Source organism: Cornus florida, unplaced genomic scaffold (assembly GCF_030987335.1).
Source record: "Cornus florida cultivar Cherokee Brave unplaced genomic scaffold, ASM3098733v1 CherokeeBrave_3.0.0_Hap2_Chr01, whole genome shotgun sequence".
Lineage (NCBI taxonomy): Eukaryota > Viridiplantae > Streptophyta > Magnoliopsida > Cornales > Cornaceae > Cornus > Cornus florida.
In genome coordinates, this window is record NW_026775571.1 from 47,944,331 (window position 1) to 47,966,645 (window position 22,315).

Below are 22,315 nucleotides of genomic sequence, written 5' to 3' on the forward strand. Positions count from 1 at the left end.
CGAGTGCATTTTTCTTCTCTAATTCTTGCCAAATCTTTTAGTAGTTTACTGGTAAAGCTAATCCGCCAAATTCAACAGTGTTGTACACAGTCCCTCTTTCACACAGCTGACCGTGGATATACAGCCAGCATAAGACCTTTAAGTCACACCTACTAATATTTACCTTGGGAACTACAAACCACATTGAGGAAGCAAAATATAATATATATATATATGACCCCAAAAAGAGCTGGACAACCAGAAAGGATTTATGTAACTGATGCGATGAAGTTGGGATATCTCTGTGTTGGTTGAGTTGCTGAAGCTAATCCAGAAAAAGGCTAGAGTGCCCAAATTTTGAGAAATTATAAGCACTATTTGCTTACAGTTATGAACTATTTACTCAGTCTTATATTTTTAAATGATATTCTGACAGCTCAATAGTATCACTTAAGTTACTAGAACTACTTGATGTAATCAGCACATTCAGATTTAGATAACACAATTCAAATGGACTGAAGAGTAGTTGTAACTTTCTTCCCCATTATTTTAAACTGTGTTTTAAATTGACTTACTCAGAAGAAATACTTACTTTAGTTTAACCAAATTACCAAAGACAAAGAAACAAGTTGTTTATAATCAATGAAGACAACTATAGAAATGGTTCAATAAAAGATAATTACAATGTAAGGCTCCCATAAGAAAATTCATAATGAGATGATCATAAATAAAAGTCATAAATTCTTGAATGGATCATATCGAGTTATTGGCCACAGAATTAAATTATATATATATATATATATATATATATATATATATATATATGTATATATATTTTATAATATATAGGATTGTTATGGTGTGGAGATGTAGCTTTGGAGAGTAGATTCCCTTGTTTATTTAGGATTGTTGCGAATAAGTACGCTATGGTTGCAGACTATTATCGGCTTGATAATGGGAGAGTAACTTGGGATGTGTTATTCCGCAGATGTTTTAATGACTGGGAGCTATTAGAGATTACAGATTTTTTGGGTTTATTGTATAAGCAAGTAGCGGAGTGGGAGGGCAGCGATGCAATGGTGTGGCAGGATGGATCCAAGGGGGTGTTTGAGGTAAGGTTATTTTATAGAAGCCTCACGGAGTCCGTCCGCACGGTTTTTCCTTGGAAAGCTGTTTGGAGGACTTCAGCACCAGTTAAGGTGGCCATTTTTACTTGGACGGCGTCTCTTGGAAGTATTCTTACTCTGGATAATCTAAGGAGAAGACACCAGATTGCAATTAATTGGTGCTTTATGTGCAAAAATACAGGGGAATCTGTAAATCATCTTTTGTTGCATTGTACCGTTGCATTGGATCTGGGCTATGTTCTTGGCTTTATTTGGTGTGGATTGGGTTATTTCCAAAGACACAAGGGGAATGCTAGAGGCTTGGCGAGGGCAGCGAGTGGCCAGGAGATCGAGAGATGCTTGGAGGGTAACCCCGCTCTGTTTATGGTGGGGTTTGTGGCGTGAGAGTAATAGGAGAGCTTTTGACGGAGTGGAGTCTTCTATTTGGGAGATTAAATCAAACATTTTACACACACTTCATTTTTGGGTGATTGGGAGAAGTTGTTCATCTACGGATTCTCTAACGGATTTTTTGGACAACCTCTCTTTGTAATGCAGCTTTTGTTCACTTTTGTTTTTGTTGTAAAGGGTTCGCTCCCTTTTTTCATCTGAGCGTTTCTTTTAATGTTATTGCTTTTAATTACCTATCAAAAAAATATATATTTTATAATGCAGAATAAAAAACAAAAATAAAAAACTCTTCCATAATCAGTGGCAGAATAAACCTTAATGGCATTCAGGTCCATTATGTCAAATTTTGCCTTCTTTGTAATAGCTCTCCGCATGTATTGGATTGCAAACTTCACCTAAATGAGGAAAACATAGAAAAACTGAGAATTTTATTTATTAGAGAGAGAAACTTTTACATTCTGCCAAGTATGACTAGTTTTTGCTTCTTAATGGTGAAAGAATAACAAAGCTTCCATGAACAAATTTACTTACAGTGAACTTGGGCAGACGGATTTTGTAGGTATCCACAAGTTCCATCATCAAATCAACCAAATCGGAGAAAGGGCTGTCAAGAACCATTCCTGCAATTGATGGATCCTCAGCTCCATACAATAGGCTGCAAAGAGCAATGTATTACGTTAATGGCAAATAAACCAGTAGAAAGGTCTCAACCCTTTTTCATCACTATATAAGAATATATCATATCTATTCATTCCAGCTAGACAACAAAGTAACAAGATTTTAAAAAATTATTTAAGAAAATTTAAAAACAGAATTATGAAGTATGTTTGTATGACTGAATGTACCCAGGAAAAATTATTTAACTCAAATAACTATATCGGTTAACAACAAGAAAAGACATGTTTATATTTCTTTTCTATTTTTATAAAGGGGCTTCCTCATACTAGATGGATCAACACATGGAAACTCTAAAAGTAGATCATGTCCAAATAATAATAATAATAATAAAGTTGAAGAATAGTAATCAAAATCAATTTACATTAAGGAGCTATATCAGGTGGACTCGGTTGGCGATGTCGGGTACAAGAGTATGTGTAAGTGTAGCATTCTTCCAATCCTAACATTTGCGACGAGGATATAAGATCAAGTGTCAAAGAGTCCACGAGTGAAGTATTGAGCGTCCTTTAAATAGATAGAGGAAAAGGAGTAAAACTGAAAGGGGAAAAAAAACATAAATGACGTGGGGAAATGTAAAAATGGATAAAATTATTGAATCAACTTTGAAATTACAAGCTAGGGGAAAATTACAATGCCAATTTTCTAAAAGTATAAAAACACAAAGGTCTATGTGAAAAATATGTCAGAATAACTGAATAGGGTAAATACCATCCCTTTATTTTACAGATGAAACCCTAGCTATGTCTGAGGTTGATACTTTATTTTTCTTTCTTTCTTTCTTTCCCCCCTCCCACCCACCACCCCCCCCCCCCCCCCCCCCCCCCCCCCCGCGGCAACATTCTCCCTTTTCTCTCTCTCTTCTTTACTAATTCAAACATGGAGGTATGACAACCATACACGCTATTGTCCCATATTCATATTGTGTCATGTCACTTCAACAAAGGTACCAATGGAGAAAGTGACAAATCCAGATATCATAGTTATGGAGTAAGGTTTTACCATCCTTTAGCTAAGAAACATAGAGAGAAATATATAATAACCTCCATTGGCTAATTAACTTAAGAATAGTAGACCAGATGTCCAACCAGAGGTGTGCAAAGCATATGAGTGTTGTCATTCATATTCATCACCATCATCAGCCTAGCCTAGCCCTGCCTTGGTAGTAATTGAATGAAGTTGGCCAATTCTCTCCTACTCTTTTTTGTTACAAGCTATATCTCCCTGTATATTTAGTTTCTTAAGTTCTTTTCTTATTACTGTTGAACGATTTAAAAATTAAAGTTACACCCTATCTAACAACTTAAGCTTTTAGAGTAGATGATTGTCAACATGGTATCAGAAACAATCCCCAGCCGGAAATTGAGGGAGCATGCCCAATCCCATGGGGGTCAGGCCAGTGAGGATTCTGGGTCACAAGAGGGGGTGATTGTGACGTCGGGGAGAGGTTGTTGACACTTATTATATGTGGATGTCTCCTAACTATGTAGGCGCGTTTTGAAAATTGTGAGTACGGAGTGTGTGGAAAACGGACAATATCTACACATGATGGACAAGTCGTGACAAATGAGATGGTAGCAGAGCAGGTAAGCTCCTATGTCCAAACCCTATGTTACCCAGACCCAGGTACGGGTGTCGGGCATGGGTGCGTGTCTAGAAGTCAGACTCGTCCATCTTTCAAACTATGGGATATGGGGACTCGGCTAAAAAGTCCAAAAGTTGGACACGGACACTTGGACACAATTATAATTAATAAATAGTGATAAAAAGTATAGGTCATTTATCTATTATTTAATAGTAATTAATATTCTTAAATGGAGAGGAGACCATCCGTCCTAGAGTAATTAATATTCTTAAATGGAGAGGAGACCATCTGTCCTACCCAGTTCTTAAAAAATATGAATATATATATATATATATACATACATACATATAAGTCATCTGTTTTTACTCTTTTATTTGGTACGGTAAATTGTCGTTTATGTGACATTTATTTATTTTTATTTGAAAAGTAAGTTGTGGGAGTAAAAAGTAAATATAGAAGTTAAACGGATTAATAAGTAACTCAATAGGTTCACGTGACAAGAATACAGCTAGCAGCAACAAACAGAGTTGGGGACCATTTATTTTATAAGTGTTGTGGGAGTAAAAGGTAAGTCTAAAAATTAAACAGATTAATAAGTAACTCCATAGGTCACGTCATAACTGATAAGAATACAAAGCATGAATACACTCTCCACAAAAAACAGAAATTCTGCAACAGCTGCGAGTGAAGAAACAACCACCTTCAACCTTCCAAAAACCCTATCTTCGAACCAGCTGCCTACATGAACTTACAGAACACATCCGATCTAATAAAGGAAAGAAAGTTCAAATCCGTAGCAAGCATCCACCAATACAGTCTTCTATGAGCATGTCTTCATCAGCTGTGTCCGATGTCGCGAAGGGTTGTCTGACCCATATCCCGAGTCACACGACACGGACACCCTGCGCTAATCTGCCGAGCCCAGGTAACATAGTCCAAACCTCACCATCAGCCTGATAATTAAACTTGAAACACACATTGAAGGATTTAAATATTAAAGTTACACCCTCTCTAACAACTTAAACTTTTAGAGTAGATGGTTTCAACTATTACCTTATTACATCTCTGTTCGATCTGCCCCTTGTCTTTTCTAGTCTATTTTAATTGGTCTTACTTTTTCTTAATAGCACAATTACTGGTGTATATTGTATATTTACAAGGTCCATACCACCTAAATCTACTTTGAATAAATTTCAATACGACAATACATCCAGAGTAAGATTTTTTCTGTCAGGAGCAAAATTTGTGAGTAGCGCTATAGAATATTTTATGTCATCATCAACCAGTCTATCATACATGGAATCCATCACATATGTTGTTTTGCACACCAAGGCATTACACACATTTTTTGGGTTGAAAAACTCTCGTTTTTTGCCTAACTCTTTGAGTTGTTTGCTGTTTATAAGCTTGTCCTACAAATAGCATCCACTTCACTAGCCCATAATCCCATTAACCCATATATCTAGCACAACCGTTGGATTTCACTTGTGCATGTTAGTATCTATAAGAAAAAAATGGAAACCTAACTCTTCTTGGAGATGGCAGCCATGCACAGCCACAGGAGGCCTTTACATCCATGGCAGACCCAATATCGGCACCTTTTCTACCAGCAACTGCTGCGATAATCTTACTCCAACAGCAACTACAAGGTTATTACTCTCTCCCTCTCTCAGCCATGTTTTCACTCTCTCTCATCCATGTTCTCTCTTTCACAACCATGCTCTTTCTTGGTACCATTTTATTTATTTATTTTAAGTAGTTACTACTAATGGAATCATGAGATGATGAAGAATGTAGGCTGATTGTTGATATGGCAGTGATTTCTTGCAATGCCAGCTTGAGCCAAGCTGATTCTGAGATTGTAGAAACACTAGTGAGCCGAGCTCGAGATTGGCTAAGCCAAGCTTGCCTGAGACGAGCCGAGCCTCAACACCCTTTTGACCTCGGCTACAGGGCCAGTTCGATACAATTGGAGGACTAAGACGAAAACTTTAAACGAGGACTCCAACACCACAACCTCCATCTCACTTTTGCCACCTTGTTTTTCTTTTTCTTTTTATTATTTTATTTTATATTTTTCACTTTTTTTTTTTTCTTTTGGTAAGTTCACATTTACCAGTAGACTTATCATACACAGACATTTTTCGTCACTCCCTTCACATATTTGCACAAACTAACACATCAGAACTCTTCCTCTTATTTAGCCAAACACCATTACACTCGAACAATAATTATAGACACTAATTCACAAAAGCCACACGGATATACAAACAATTAACCTAACATAAATCATACACCACACCCACCAAAATTCCATCAACCACTAAGACATTGCATCATATTACACTACTGTAATTTTTTCTTAAAACATTCCTAAGGATAATGATAAATATTTGAAATAATAACAATTAAGGTTTATGAAAGAAATAACTAATTATTTTTTGAATATTAATAATTGCAACTTTATGTTTTCTGTGATTGTAATGGTTTTTTTTTTTTTTTTTTTTTTGGGTCTCAAAATAAAGTTAAATTCAACTCAAATAAAATAAATTGGATAGATTCATACCTTTGTTACTAAGTAAGAAGAACCAACACGAACAGAAAGGGAAAAAAAACCATTATATTATTTTAAAATGATCCACATAAAAAGTGGAGTAAACATCCAATTAGAAAATTTATAATGAGACTCACATAAAAATTGAAAGTTACATGGAAAAAAAAAACTACCAGAAGTAGTATGCCGGGCAAGGACGGACCTATCAAGGGACCAGTGAGGGCGGCCACCCCGGCAGATTTATTTTTTTTCCAAAATTACCTATAATTTTTGTTAAAATCTTTAACATGCCCCCACTCAATTTTAGATAATACCGCGCTATATATTCTGGTTGTTCAAGGCCTCCCACTCTCATACAATTTTCTAGGTACGTCACTAGGGAGGGGGACCTTTCCCCAAACGAGCCCTAGGGAACCGCCTAAGTTGCCTAAGGATTGAGCTGCCCCTGCTTGGCTACCGAGCCTGAACAAGCCAAAGTTCGGCTCAGGTCGGCTCGTTTCATTTGCAGCCTATCCATGCCCTTTGAGACAGCTCGCAATATACAAGTAAAGTTTAATCCGAGGCTTCCAATCCAAAAACACAACTCAGTCTTTCTCTTATCTATGAATTCTGCTGTTCACTTTTGGCTTCCATATAGATTAATACCTCCCAAGACACCTTGCATCAATGAATGAACAAATGGAATTCCTACAAAATACAAAGGAATTCTGTTGGATTTATCTAGTCTTGATATGTTGAGCAGATTCACAGCAATTAGGTCAAATATCTACAGTTACAAGACTCAAGTCAGAAACTTGCCAAACCTTCTAGCAAAGAACTAAGGAACAACATCAACCATGCATTATAACCCCATAAGTTCCCTCCAAAGGATAGCTTGCATGAATTCATTCATTTAAACTAATTATATATAGAAAAGATATGGTATCTAAGGACAGCAAGTTAATGAAGCTAACCTAGTTACAGCACCCATTGAACGGCCCCACAAACCAATTAGAGAAACATTTCCATCTTCTCTCAGATAATCAACCACAGCTCTCAGATCATCCTTCTGAAAAAACATAAAATAATATAAAATATCAGCCAGACATAAATAAAAGAACTTCAACTGCCACAATCCGTGCTTTATTGTATGAAAAATTCTCATGTGAAATTATATACTCAACTATTTAAAATCATGCAGCCCCTTCTATTTAAATAAATAGTTTAAACAGCATGAGAATCTCAGCTACTTGGAGCAAGATTTTCTTGTAGAGAACAAAAAATAAACACCATTGAGCCTCTAAAAGCATTTTACTTAAGATGCCTTTAGAACAACAGTTTAACAATATGGTACGAATGACATGCATATTAAGTATCTTGTAGTGCTTGATATAATAGAGTCAAGATAAAATATACATTTTTATATGTATCCCTTCTCATGTATATTGTATATCAAATTATATAAACCATTTTGTGTATCGTAAAGATATTAACTGTGTAGGTATACTAGGTTAGCATGTCGACCATATGGGTTAAGCCATAACATAATAGTTTTAGCCCTCAAAGAATGTATTTAACCAGAACTCATTAAAGCATTCAACCATCTGATCAACAAACAATTATACCAAAAGATTAAGTTGGGACATTATGCACAATATTCTTCTATTTTTAGAAAATAAGTATTTAATTACTCAGACACTCACTTCGTTCCACCCTAGTGTAACATGTTCCCCACCAGAGAGTCCAGATCCTGAAAAATCAACGGTGAAAACAGTAATGTTTGAAGGCAATAATATTATTGCAGCTTCACTGGCGTCTGCCCTGCACCCACTGCATTAAATCAAGATTAATGGCTTGTTAGAAAACACTGTTGATGATATAGAAGAAGTGTGAATGCATATAAAGTTACTGGCTTAGGATTCATGCGATCTGCATGTGGAGGTGAATATAGCTTTAATATCCAATCATGGAGAAATATAGAAATAGTAAACTTGTAATCACTTGTCACTGGTTCAGAGGAAGTGTGGCCAAGCAAATGTCTATATTTGGAAACACTACATGCACATGATGTTTCTTTAAAATAATTTTATGTGATGGAATTCGTAAAAACTAGTCAAGACCCAGGATGAACAAAGGGATGGCCACCAAGATATAGCAGCCACAAATGTAATGAATAGAGCAATCCAAAAGCATGGTATTAAGGAGAAAAATAGTGTAAGAATACTATTTCGTCCCTCAATCGAGGGTCTTACTTCCTTAATTTGTCTTTGTGGCAATGTGCATCCATTACCAAAAGTCAAAGCATTGTAGACTACCCCAGACTACACTTGTAAAATACAAATTAATCAAGGAATATGAGTTGTCACAACACAGCTATGGATCATGAATTTTTTTTCTGTCACACAACTCCCTCTAGTGGTGGGGATGCACCTGTTTTGACCACAAAATCCCATAAATTAATATTATATACTGATTTTAAGCGTTTGACATTCGACTTACAAAAATGAATTGTAATAAGAATCATTTTATATTAATAATTCAATCTCTAACAGTGGATATTTTTATCTCCTCCCTTGAGATTTAAATATTGCCATAGGCAAAATAATTTAAAGAAAATATACTATAATGAAATGAAAATGTGAAAATTACACTGACCTCCCCTCTAGTTAGTCAATATTACACACAATATAGTCTTTATGGGCTTTTAATTGAAAAACATGACAATAGAGATGAAATGGATAAATATGTGTGTGTGTGTGTGTGTGTAGAGAAAATGTGAGTAGTTCGCTTTCCTCCTCTATTCTCCACAGCCAAGAAACCGCCTCGGCTCCCTCTCTCTGTTCCCATCAAGGCCTGATTTAGCCTCCTCCTCCATTGTCTGTACTCTCTCTCGTTCAACTCCACCGTGATATTTTAAAAATCGATCTCAAGTCTTTCATGTGTTTAAAATCTTTTTTATGCTGAGATAACTAATTAGTTGAATGCTAAATTACATATTCTTCAATCTGTTAATGCTCTTGAATACAAAAATGGTCTCTTTCAGCAATTTCTTGAGTCTATAGGTGTCACCCATCAAAACTTCTTATGTTGATACTCCCCAACAAAACGGGATTGCTGAAAGAAAGAATGAATCCATTCTGGCTATTGCACGGGCTCTAATGATTCAAATGAATGCACCTAAACATTTCTGGGGGACACACCTCTGTTAGATGAATTTCAAAAATCCCAACCCCTCCCGATGTATTTCCAAAATCCAAACACCCACCTATGTCAGAGCCCTTACCTCCAAAGAACACCACCTGACCCTAGATTACCCAGACTTGCGCTAAATAATCCTCCTCCAAAGATTGTGCCTCTCCACCCTGATACTCCACAACCACTTGTACAACAACGCCTTGTTGAACAAATCCAACCTCCCAACGCCCAGGCCCAGGCCCCACTATAAATAGGCCAACAAACCTGCTCCCACTATGTGTTATGAGATCCTGGAAGTCTTTATATAATGCTTTCAATCTAAAGGAATTAGGGTTTCTTTGTTGTAATCAGACTAGGAAAATCTAAACCTTTATGATTCAGATTTAGAGAAGTTTTTAAAAACTGTCTCTGCACAATTCGATAGATCGACCTACCCAATCGATAGTTAATGGACAAGGCTCAATTGATCAACACTTCAATCAAAAGCCTTAGTATCTCAAAACTTTCAATTCAGACTCAACTTTGATAGATCGAAACTCTCTCAAATTAACTCGATCATTCAACTGAATCTATTTTTGTAAAATATCCTTGTTTAAATATATTTAATCAAAAAACAATTTTATACATTCAAAATATTATTTTCACGAAACAAAGCATGTAAGCAATGTGCCCTAAAATGAATTATGATAAGAATACATGATTATGAAACCATAATTGGTGAATTAGTTATTCAATGGGTGATTTTGACTTTTTCCCTTTGATGTATCTACATAGTCTGATTCTTGGACATAAGTACAACTGCTAAAAAACGAAACTAACTTTAGAAAATCTAATCAAAAGCTAAAAATAAAACTACAGACTCCAACTACTGTTATGAAATTTGCCAACACTAGATTTTAATCGTACATATTTGATTTTTTGAAATCATTTCTTATTACTTCATTCCAAATTAGTTTTGGCCGACTAGTGTATAATATAATAGAAGAGTAAAGTTAGATATTTTCAGTTACCAAGTCCCAAAGGCAACACTATTGTCGCAAGACTAGCCTTAGAGGATCCAAATTGTGAAATAAAGGAGGTTATGTTGGTGGGACCAGAACTGGGTAAGGCCCTTTTACCAACTACCAAGGGCCCCATAGGCTTCACAAGGATTAACGCCATTTTAAACCTTGGTGTAATAACATGTCCTCTATTTATGTAGATAAAAGTAACATCACATGCGTCTTACCTAGGCATAAGCTGCATTCTCATTTTTACTGTTGCAACTTTATTAGAAAGGGTTAAAAGTTAAATATGCACACGAAGATATGTAGCATCCACATGTTCATTCATGCTTAAAAAAATAATAATAATAATAACAGCATTATTTCTCACCAACCATATTACTTCACTGACCTGTTTCCATGGCAGTATATCACGCAGGGCAGAGCCTTTCCATCGGGACTAACAATAGGCATGTAATGACTACATTGAAGAACATCTCCCCGACTGTTTACAACCTACAGAATGTTCAAAACCCTTTAATTCTATTGCTGAAAATTAGTAGGAAATTTCAAGGTTCCAAATATGAAGAAAGAAATCATAGTCCGATAAAGAATGAATCAAAAATTACACTCACGACAATGATATCAGTATAATTACCTCAAAATTAATAAATTAGAGAATTACGAGCAATTTAGATAAACTATGGCAGATTCATTTCTAAATGATAAAGTAGCACTCAAGAAATGAATTATGTTGTAAGTTTTGAAAATAAACATTTACAGCAAATTTTTCTGTAAAGGGAGATAGCCACATATTATGGTTTTCAGAGGGTAAAATATATCCAATAGTTGCAATTTTTTCTTTTATACAGAGCCCTGCCCATTTCTTGCATCATTTCCTTGCCCTAAAAGCAACAGTGCACAATGAAGGATCTCACGAAGCTCCAACAAAATGCACATTAAACTTGAGTAATTGTTGGCCTTGTCTTTGAGCAATGTCCCACGTGTGTAGGCTTGCACGAAGCATGAGAATGATCTTCTTAAAATCCTCTCCAAACATGTCAATATTTAGAATTTCCATGCAAGCTACTCCCCCAATTTAAAATACCTCATTGATTATATGCTGCATTAGGTTCCAGAATGGAACTAGTCTACCATTTTAAGATAATATACTGCTTATAACTGAGAGGGTATTCATAAAAAACTCTCAAGTCTTTAACAAAGAATTAATATGCCAAAAATGATTTTTACAATTTTGGATTGCTACCAAATAAGTCAAAAACCAAATTTGACCTTTCAAAACACGAACTCGCTGTTATTCCTACTGAAAGAGTACATTAACTTCATTTTTTTTAACAGAATAAGTAACTCAGAAACCAAGATTTAAAATCTGTTTTACCTTGTTACTGGCAGTGGGTTTCTGTTATCTGCCATAAGACAGCACAATAAAACCAAATGGTATAATTGCTGGTACAGATTTTTTTATAAGTTAATTGCTGGTAGAGTTTGTTCATTTGTTAATGCAAATAATTAAGTTGGTTAGGGACCATAAAATCAACAGTAAATACCATTATACTGTTTTTAGCAAGTTCAACAATATCTTAAAATTACAATAATTGACCAACTATATAAGATCATCCCAAAAGGAAAGAAACTATATGTTGGAAACCATGCTTGAATTAGTATTAACAAAGCATTGATTTTGGAGGCTTGGAACCTATGAATTTAAAGACCAGAAACGGAATCTACGTATTCACTGATCATGGTTGTGAAGATCCACATCAGGAACGATATAATATATAGTTCTTTTCAGAGAGGATATAGTATAAGGTTCTTAGACATGCAAAGCCATATGAAAGGAACGTACATTTGATCCACATCAGGAACGATACAATATATAGTTCTTTTCAGAGAGGATATAGTATAAGGTTCTTAGACATGCAAAGCCATATCAAACGAATGTACATTTGATGCAACTATACACTTCGTACTTTTATTTTTAACTTCAGCTCCTCTTGGGTTTTTAGGTTACATTGAAATGAAATAATAAAATACATGAGAATCTTGTTTCTTATCTTTTCATTGCTGTTCCTGTTGAAGTGTCAGTTTCTCAATGCATCATAACTTCAACACTAATGTAATTTACATTAGTGTTGCATCAAAACATTAGTTTTTTACAATATATTACTCATATATAAAAGTTAAATCCTTGTATCTTAACTTGCTTCCCTCCAGTTTATGAATATATGAAGCTCCCACACTGCGTTTGGTGGTGCATTTGGAAAGAGAGGAATAGCAGATTTTTCAAAGGAAAGGAGTCGTCCATGGCGACTTTGAAACTTCATATTATTCACTCTATTTTTAGTTACGTGAAGGGGGGGAGTTCGTGTTCTTCCACCGATGACTTAGTAGATCTCTTGGACTCTTTGGGTCCTTAGGTCCTGTGGTCCTTTTTGTATAAGAGACGCGTTCCCCTCTTGAAGGCTTTTTCTATTCTTTTAATTGATTATTACTTATCAAAAAAATAATAATTCATCTTTTACTTCCCCTGATGTTACCCTCAACGTGGATCTCATTACTCTGCTTCTCTAGCTCAATTATTGGTCTTAGTACGCATAGGAAACTATTTTAATAGACTTCCTCACATCTTATCTCAAATAAGTGCTACTTCTTCTGTCACATGAGTGCATTCATTCCTTATCTAATCATACATAACATACAATTTCGGCCATGCTCCAAGTATAAATATAGCATTTCTTTTTCCTGTCTACATTCTACTCCGTAGACAGACTGGTTAAAAAACTACTTTATAGATTTTATCTTTTGCTTTTAAAGAAATAAATTGATAACAAAATATCCAATAATTAATTCTCTAGCTAATACTTCCTGCATTAATTATCAGACACGTGTATTTGAAGTTCGACAACATACTTATAGGTTAACATTTTAAAATCCATAAAATTCAAATTTTATATAATTACGTTAAAAATAGAAAATTGGAAAAACAGAAATTTAAAAAAATAAAATAAAGAAAATGAAAATTAAATATTTGATCATGTTCAAAATATATGACACATATAATATATATATATATATATATATGATTTGCATGACGTATGAATGTAAATGACTTACTCCCTTCCTTCTTTTTTCTTTTTCTTTTTTTTTTTTTTTGATAAGTAAAAATGTGGACCATTTCTGTATTTGTGCATGTCATCCTTGCGCATGGGCCATGTTAATCTTCTCTGTATTGTTCCAATTTTATCGGATGTCCCCGAAGGGCCGTAAATGACTTACTCCCTTTGAAAGAAAAAGTGGAAATATTCGACAAATTAGTTGATCGGGAGATTTGTAGCAAGATTTGAAAATATGTTAAATCCCCTTTCTTGCTTGGGCACTTCAGCTCTTGGGAGATCCGGAATAAAATCAATCTATCCAGGAGAGAATGTTTTGGAAAATTTAGTTGGAACTACTTGGGGATGAAGAGACCACTACTTTGCCTTGTTCAATGAGCTTGCTGGCTTACTACAAATGGTTGGGCCATCCAGTCATCCACCATTGGTAGCGCCAGAGTCAAATCTATATTTACATCACCTTCATCTGGAATGGGGTCACTTCTGCTCATGCTTTGGGAGCCGTTTTATGGCAAGACAACCGAGTGGTCGTGCACCTGACCAAGCTGCCCACTACATTGAGACTCCCCCTCTTTCGAATCCATGATATTTTCCATCAATAGAATGTCATTTGGTCTTGAAAACTCCTATTTTTAAATTCCCAGTATATTTTCTATAGCACAAACCCTTATCTTACAGTAGAAATAAATAAATTTGTTTTCTTCATTCCCATAAAACATACAATATTCTTTTTTTGACAAGTATAAAACATACAATATTCTTCTGAACCTGAACTTGAACTTCATATATATAATTTTTATTCAACATCCTAAATTAACTTTTACACACTTCTTCAATCTCATCATTTTTCACCGAGACCCATGGATCATCACTCTTAATGTCTTCGTATTACTAAAAACTCTAATATTCCCCTCCCTTGATTTAGCAAGAATTTACATATTCTTCTTTCATCCCTTAATACATATTTTAGAAAGAAGAAAATACGAGTGATGATCTTATATTTTACACACTTTCCCCAACTTCCTTTTTACATATGTAATTTTTTAAGCAGTTCTCATTTCTAGTTATTTTTTCAAATTTTGTAAAAAATCCCCTTTACTTTTACTATGGTTTGGACACCTATATCCACCACAAAGTTCACATAGTTAGTGACTCTTTTTCTTTTGATTTTCCAAAAACCAATTTTAATATTTGTTAGGTTAATGGGACCTAGGTTGGAAGATTTGTGATCAAAAGTTGAACTCCATAATTTTTCTTACTTTTATGTTTATTAGAGTGTTTAGTTAGTTAAGCTAGTTAAGCTAGTTGTAGGACATTGCCCAAAGGTAGATCTGGAATTCAAGACATATTCCAGATTTCCAGGGCAGCTAATTATTACTTTTATTGGAATACTTGCCATCTAGGGTTCATGATCATATGCATTCATATATTCTAGATTTTTCTAAAAAAAATAATTTGATTTACAAGAGATTGTGTTAGATTGCATATCTTATGTTTTTGGAACTTCTCTAAATGGTTTTCCTACTCAAAACAAGGACGTAGTGGTATCAATCGAGTGCTACTGCCATGGTGTCGGGTCGATCAACACATGGCTCGATCGGGGCAGACTTTCAGGCCCTGCTTGGATTGGATCTAAGAAAACAATTTTCTGTTTTCATAGTGACAAAAAACAGAAAACTGTATTTTACTTCTGCTTGGATCTATTTTGTGGAAACAGTTTTTGAAAAACTGAAAATGATAGTTACAGATTTTAGAGAACAATAAAAAGGTGTTCTCACAATTCTTGAGTTGCGATTCTCACTTTTTAGGAAACACGGAGAACAGCTCATACTTAAAAAAATCACGTTGAGGGGCATCATTTAAAACATCATCGATTTTTCCATCTGAGTCGTACACTCCTCCTTCTCTATCTTCTCTTTCTATGCGCAGAAGTGCTCTCGGTTTGGATCATCGAAGTAATCCAACCTCATCAAGAAGCTTCTCCCGGTCATTCCTCACTCTCTCTCTAACAGAACATAACTCAGCTTTCTCTCCAGATTTCTTCGTCGATTAGATCTCATCTTCTCTGGATTTCTCGCTGGTGTTGGGCTAGCGATCGACCGGAAAAAGGCTCACGATCGACTGGTTTAAAGACACTCTTTCAGGTAATCCATCGATCTCTCTCTGACATTATGTGGGTTTTCTTGGTTGGATGGATTCGATTTGTGAAATTTGTGGTGGATTTGGTTGGTTGGATGGATTTGGGTGTGGATTTGTTTGTCTAATACTTCTTATTTGGGTTGAGGCTTGATTGATTGGCTTTCGTTGGCTGGATTTGGTTGTGGAGAAGTGGATTTTATGGTCTGATTTGGGTTTTCTTTCAAACCCCCAATTTATTTATTTTGCTTTAAAGAGGAGGTACGCAATTGGATCAAATCTTTTCATCTCCCCATGGTTAATCTAGTTGACACCAGATTGAAATCTAGGAATTTTCTTAAAATTTCTAATTTGGTTAACAAGTCTTGCAAAAGAAATGTTTGAAATCCTAAAAGCATCGAGGGCATTAAATTGATGAACTGGTAGTTAAGATTGACGGGTACGAGTATCTGATTGTTTTTGGTTTTGGGCAAATTGTTTCGTTTGTTGATTTTTCTATTTTCATTTCTAAACCTTCAGCATCCTTTTTTATGGAATCCATTCATGTACATGTTTTTCCACTCCTTAAAATTATTTAAGATAAAAAATATTTGATTTGGAAAATGAAAATAAAACTAAAAATCAGATGAGTACAGTTGCATTTTTTTAATATTCTTGGCATAAATAATTGTAACATTTTTTTTCTTGACATTCTTACCAATAATTGTAATGGGGTCGAATTATATTAATTTGTCTAGATAATTCTAGATGCCCTCTCTTTATTTTTCCTTTCTTGACATTTTTTTTTTTTTTTTGATAAGTAAATATGTATTAGAAAGCGTTCAAAAAGGGAACGCATCCCAAGAGCTATATAAGAACCACAAGCAAATAAAACAAAAAAAAAGCCTGGGGATCCAAAGACCCCAAAAAATCCAAAAACTCCGCAACGGAAGAACAATCTCTCCCCATGCCCCAACTAAAAAGAGAACAAATAATAGAGTACCTAAGAGCCCCAATGGGTAATTCCTCCCCAGCAAAGGATCTTCTATTGCGCTCTTTCCACAGACACCACCAAATGCAGAGGGGAGTCGCCCTCCAGAAGTCGCGAACTCGAGCCCCCACCCTCTGTCCCCTCCAAATATCAATAAGACCTTGTGAGGTCCGAGGCAAAACCCACTGAACGCCAAAAAGACCCAACATAAGACTCTAACAGTCATAGGCCACTGGACAGTGCAAGAGAAGGTGGTTCACAGACTCTCCATTGGTCATACACAGACAACACCAATTAACAATGACATGTCTCCTCTTCCTCAAATTGTCCAGAGTCAGGATTTTGCCCCAACCAGCAGTCCAAGCAAAAAAAGACACCCTAAGAGGAGCCTTTGAATGCCAAACCGTTTTCCATGGATAAGAGGGAGCCTGAAAACTGGAAAGACAAGAAGAAGAAAGACCGGACCTGAAAAGTCCCCCGCGAAGAAGGCACCCAAGTCAAAAGGTCCACCCCCGTGCCCTCCACCTCCTGACGATACAAAAGATCCAAAAAAGCAGTGACATCATCCAGCTCCCAATCCTAGAAAGCTCGCCAGAACCGAACATCCCAACATAACCTATCGCTATCAAGGCCACAGCAGTCAACAGCCATAGCATGGCAATCCACAGCAATCCTGAACAACCTTGGAAACTGTTAACACAAAGGACGTTCCTCGCACCAAGGATCCTCCCAAAATCGGACACTCCGCCCTTCCCGAACTCTGAATCTAATATGATTAGAAAACTCATCCCAACCCTTCCTAATAGACTGCCACACACCCACGCCGATAGCAGATCTAGCCTGTCTAGGAGACCAACCCCCTCTATCCTCCCCAAACCTACAAGCAACAATCTTCCTCCAAAGTCTACGTCTTTCACTGCCAAACCTCCAAAGCTATTTGCCAAGAAGGGCCCTATTGAATGGGACCAACCTCCGAATCCCAAGGCCTCATGACTTAGAGGCTTGCAAACCTGGTCCCACCGAACAAGATGATACTTAAACTCCTCCCCCCTACCACTCCAAAGGAAGTTACGTTGAATCATCTCAAGTCTCCTGACAACAGAAGAAGGAATCTAGAACAGGGAGAGGAAATAAGTTGGGAGGCTAGACAAGACACTCTTCACCAGCGTAACTTTTCCTCCCTTCGAAAGATATTGTTTTTTCCATCTAGCTAACCTTCTCTCGAAGCGCTCAATAACTGGATCCCAACAACCCACCCTTCTTGAGGAGACCCCAAGGGGCAAACCCAGATAAGAGATAGGGAAGGAACCCGTCCTACATCCAAGAATAGTTGCTAGGGAATTCACCTCCTGAACCTCCCCCACAGGAACAAGCACACTCTTGCCCACGTTGATTCTCAAACCAGAAGCAGCCTAAAAACAGACCAGGACACATCTCAAGTACCTCAATTAGGACACCTCTGCCTCACAAAAAACCAATGTATCATCCGCGAACAGCAAGTGAGAAATCTCCAATTGATGAACTGCCTTAGGACCTATCTTGAAGCCCCGAAAAAACCCCAATGAAACAGCCCTCCTCATCAGCCTACTAAGAGCCTCCATAACAATAATGAACAAGAAGGGGGAGAGGGGGTCCCCTTGCCTCAAACCACGAGAACTACCAAAAAAACCCAGAAGGGGAACCATTAACCAGCACCGAGAATCTGACAGACGAAACGCAAGAAACAATCCATTTCCTCCATCTCTCACCGAAACCCATCCTCTCAAGCAAATAGAACAAGAAATTCAGCAAACATGATCATAGGGTTTCTCAATGTCCAGCTTACACAAAACTCCGAGAACGCCACTACGAAGCCTAAAATCCACACATTCACTTTCTTGACATTCTTACCAATAATTGTAATGGGGTTTGAATTAAATTAATTTGTCTAGATAATTCTAGATGTCCTCTCTTTATTTTTCCTATGTGAACCATAAACTCTTCTAAGTCTTGTACAAAGTATAGAAAATATTTTATACGTTATGGTCTTTGATTTATTTTGTCTAATGAAATCAACTGATTCATTTATTTTTATAATTGCAGGTATTACTTGTTGCACTATTCATAATTTTATCCGTCAAAATGCACTAGTTGGTTGCTTTTTTATGGGGTATGAAGAAGAAGATGATGTTGTTGGTGAGGGGAATGCTAGCACGAGTCAAGGACCGAATGCAGTTAACTTCTATGAAGCAAGGTCTCATGGGATAGAATCACATACTTTTACAAGTGATGTTCATCCAAATTTGATTTCGTATGATGTTCATCCAAATAGAATCACATATTTCATTTTTTTCCATGTCATACATGGAATATATGCTTGTTCTATTAATTGCCTTTTAAGTTTGGATGAGAAGTGAGACTTATCAAAAAAAAAAAAAAAAAGTTTGGATGAGAAGTGAGATGGTTTATGCATGTAGACATTGAATTCATGTAATGTTATGAATGAAAGAAACCCAAAATACAAGAGCAGTTCTTTGCTACACAATTCCTATGATGAGATGGTTTATGTATGTAGATATTGAATTCATGTAATGTTATGAATGAAAGAAGCACCCATAATACAAGTCTTTTTCATTTTTAGTGCATTTTTTGTTAATTTGAAAATATTTAAGAGTAATTCACATCTAATTTTTATAATAAATCTAAGAAATAAATAAAAAATAAATGAGTGATATGCAATATTCTTTATTTTTATAAAACTATTTTTAACCAATCAGTTTTATGAGTTTTTGTTTTTTGAAAACTGTTTCGTAATTTTTCCAACCAAGCAGGTTGAAAAACTGAAAAAACTGAAAACTGTTTTCTATTCTGATTTTCTGAAAACTGTTCTTGAGAATTGTTTTTAAAAATACAATCCAAGCAAGGCCTCAATTTTTGGTTTCCAAATATAGTTAACACTCTTAAAAACCTAGTCTCAAAACCCTATAAAAATGCTCCTAGAGTTCAGAAAACCTGAGCACACTATATTGAGCATCCATACCTATTCAAAAGCATTCATTGTGCATTCTATAAATCTATGGTTGCTAGAGTTTTATGGTTTTCACATTCATCATACATCTAGCATGACTTATCAAAAAAAAAAAAAAAAATCATACATCTAGCATGGTGAGTGTGACCTTTAATTGTCAAGTTTAAAGTTTCACAAAAAAAAAATTCAACACCATCTAAGCAGAGATGATACTAGGAAGGAGAGCACAAGTCCGAGGTTTTCTCCATTTGGGTATTCCACATAAAAATCCATGTGCTCTGTGTGTGGTTACCTTCTTCTATTACTTTTCATATTTTCACATGCTCGATTAACATCATGGATGGTTTGATTTAGATACTAGTTAGGTAGATTTTTAAGTAACTTTTGTTCTGCTGAAATTTTAAAATGAGTTAAAAGATAGTTATAATTTGAATTAAGACCTATTCATCCCGCTTCTAGGTCTAGATCACGACCTTGTGCATACTCTAATCAGAACATAGGATTCCAGTCTAATAGTTTTCTCAAAATTATTTAACACATTCAACCATCACTTGCCGAAAAAAATATACGTTCAACCATCATTCCACATTTTTCATTGTTTCAAATTTTTTTTTTTTTTTTGGGGAAGTGCATTGTAGTGTGGTACTGGTGCATGGGTTTTATTTGTTAGCAGTTGAGTGTTGGATATGTATATATGGCATTTTATTCCTCTTTTATGCATTTTTACTGGTCTTGGGATAGGGAACTTAGCAAAGCCTTTTCCATTCAATAGAGAACAAGCTAAGAGGAATCTTTTTAGCTATGTCCATTGAGATTAGATGATGCGCTTCTCTCCCTAGGTTGTGATGCCTAAAGAATTCTGGGAGCATTCCCAACATCCTTTACCTTTTACCCTTTCCTATTTTAATTTTCTGTTCTTTATAAGCTTCCAAGCCCTCTCGCTTTAACTCCTTTTTCTACTCAATTCTATTGCAGAAGTCTCACCTTTACCTACTTCAATCATCCACCCGTAAGAACACTATCCAGTTACTACGCTGTTTGCAGTTATTGTTCACAGCCCCTAAACAACCCTAAAATTCTATTTCCCTGGTTAGCAACAGCCCCCAAACCATATTCCTTTCTTTACATTTTACGAGCCCCAAAACTACACAAGTTTCCTAACCTTTCCCCAGAGATGAAGCAGTAAATATTGGTGGTGATATCCCTCTTAATGGTTGTCCTATGTCAACTTTGGTAAAATAACTAGTAGAAAGGTGTTAATTGAACTCACCCTACATCACCAGTATTTCACAGATACAAACAAGTGCAGCATATTGACTAAGTCACATTTGTTTCCTTTTCCACTCTCCATCTCTCTTTCAATGCAAGATTCAAGAGTACAATCAAAATGGCGAGGATCAACTTGCAGGGGTTGGAAAAATATATATATATATATATATCTAACTTTTACTAGTGATAATCATTTTAAGATTATGACAAAAGATAAGAACACACCTTAAAAAATAAATAAATAAGAGAGAGCCATTTGCGTAAGAATTATATCTTACCTCCAAATCCTTCCTGTGGAACCATTTTCCTTTAAGCATGAACTCTTGGTCCAACAAATCATTTTTAGGGTCGTATTCAGCTCTGCAGTCCAAGAAGATGTAGACCCGTTATACATTTCTAAATCATTTTTAGAAATGTTGAATAAAAAGGCTCAAAGGCATTACTAAGGTAACAAACTTAGTTACATCTAGAACAAAGTCTAACTTGAGATAATCATTAAGAAGAAAATTGGAGTTATGTATAATTAACAATCGTATACACACACATACACAACATAATTACATTTAACTATTCTCCTAATTATCAAAAAATAAATGAATAAAAATAAATTTGCATTTAATCAGTCTGCTTATAAGAAGCAATACGAAAAATATAAACTTTTAGACCTGGCTTTCCATGTAGACAATTACTGAATGAGCAAATTTAAAAGCTAAATCAAAGTAACTTCAAAATCCAACAAATCAAGTGACCAGCATGAATAAATCTGAAATCAAAGATTTCACAAAAAGAGAAAAAATCTTACAGAACTCAAAAGAGCATTAATTCTACACCACACCGAAATACCAAATACAGAGTAAACAATTATAATAAAACCATAAATGGATCAAACTCAGCATAAATCTTGAACCCAAACCCGTAAAGAGAATACCCACATCACAATTTGGGGGAAGATGAGAACTTTGAGTATATATACACACGCACATATATATCTATATATGTATGTATGTATAGAAAAAGAGAGCTTGAAAGTGGTCGATTTGTCACCTGGGGGGCCGAATTATGAAGTTGACTAGCGGTTCCATAAAGATTCAGATGGCGAAGATCTTATTTTTTTCTCTCTATTTGTATGAGCAGTTTCTTGATGTTTATAAATATATGCGTGTATATATATATGTATAATTATATATGGGTTTGTAGAGAGAGAAAGTGGGAGAAAACAAGCTTCTGGTGAATGATGATTTTTCTCAGAAAAAGAGAACCGGCCTTTCTTCTTCTTGTTGTTGTGACCCACCTGCGTTTCTTTCCTTGCAAACAAAAACAAAACGATTGCCA

General features: G+C 35.6%; 1 protein-coding gene and 1 non-coding gene across 3 annotated transcripts in view; both read right to left on the minus strand.

Annotated features, from left to right (window-relative positions):
• LOC132296105 (uncharacterized) overlaps nt 1-22,315 on the minus strand; it is a 29,572-nt gene extending 7,257 nt beyond the window's left edge. The window contains exons 1-8 of one of the 2 annotated variants that reach the window (XM_059794347.1): nt 22,028-22,315; nt 21,262-21,343; nt 10,880-10,983; nt 7,993-8,119; nt 7,264-7,358; nt 6,956-6,997; nt 2,028-2,151; nt 1,811-1,891 (exon numbers count right to left, since the gene is read on the minus strand). In XM_059794347.1, coding sequence (XP_059650330.1) covers nt 1,811-1,891; nt 2,028-2,151; nt 6,956-6,997; nt 7,264-7,358; nt 7,993-8,119; nt 10,880-10,983; nt 21,262-21,343; nt 22,028-22,065 — 693 coding nt within the window. In that variant the 5' untranslated portion in view covers nt 22,066-22,315. The remainder of the gene's footprint in view (nt 1-1,810; nt 1,892-2,027; nt 2,152-6,955; nt 6,998-7,263; nt 7,359-7,992; nt 8,120-10,879; nt 10,984-21,261; nt 21,344-22,027) is intronic. The other variant, XM_059794348.1, reaches the window with a different exon arrangement.
• Nucleotides 13,649-13,751, minus strand: LOC132282496 (U6 spliceosomal RNA). The gene has a single exon (XR_009471783.1). It is a non-coding gene; the product is annotated as a U6 spliceosomal RNA (small nuclear RNA).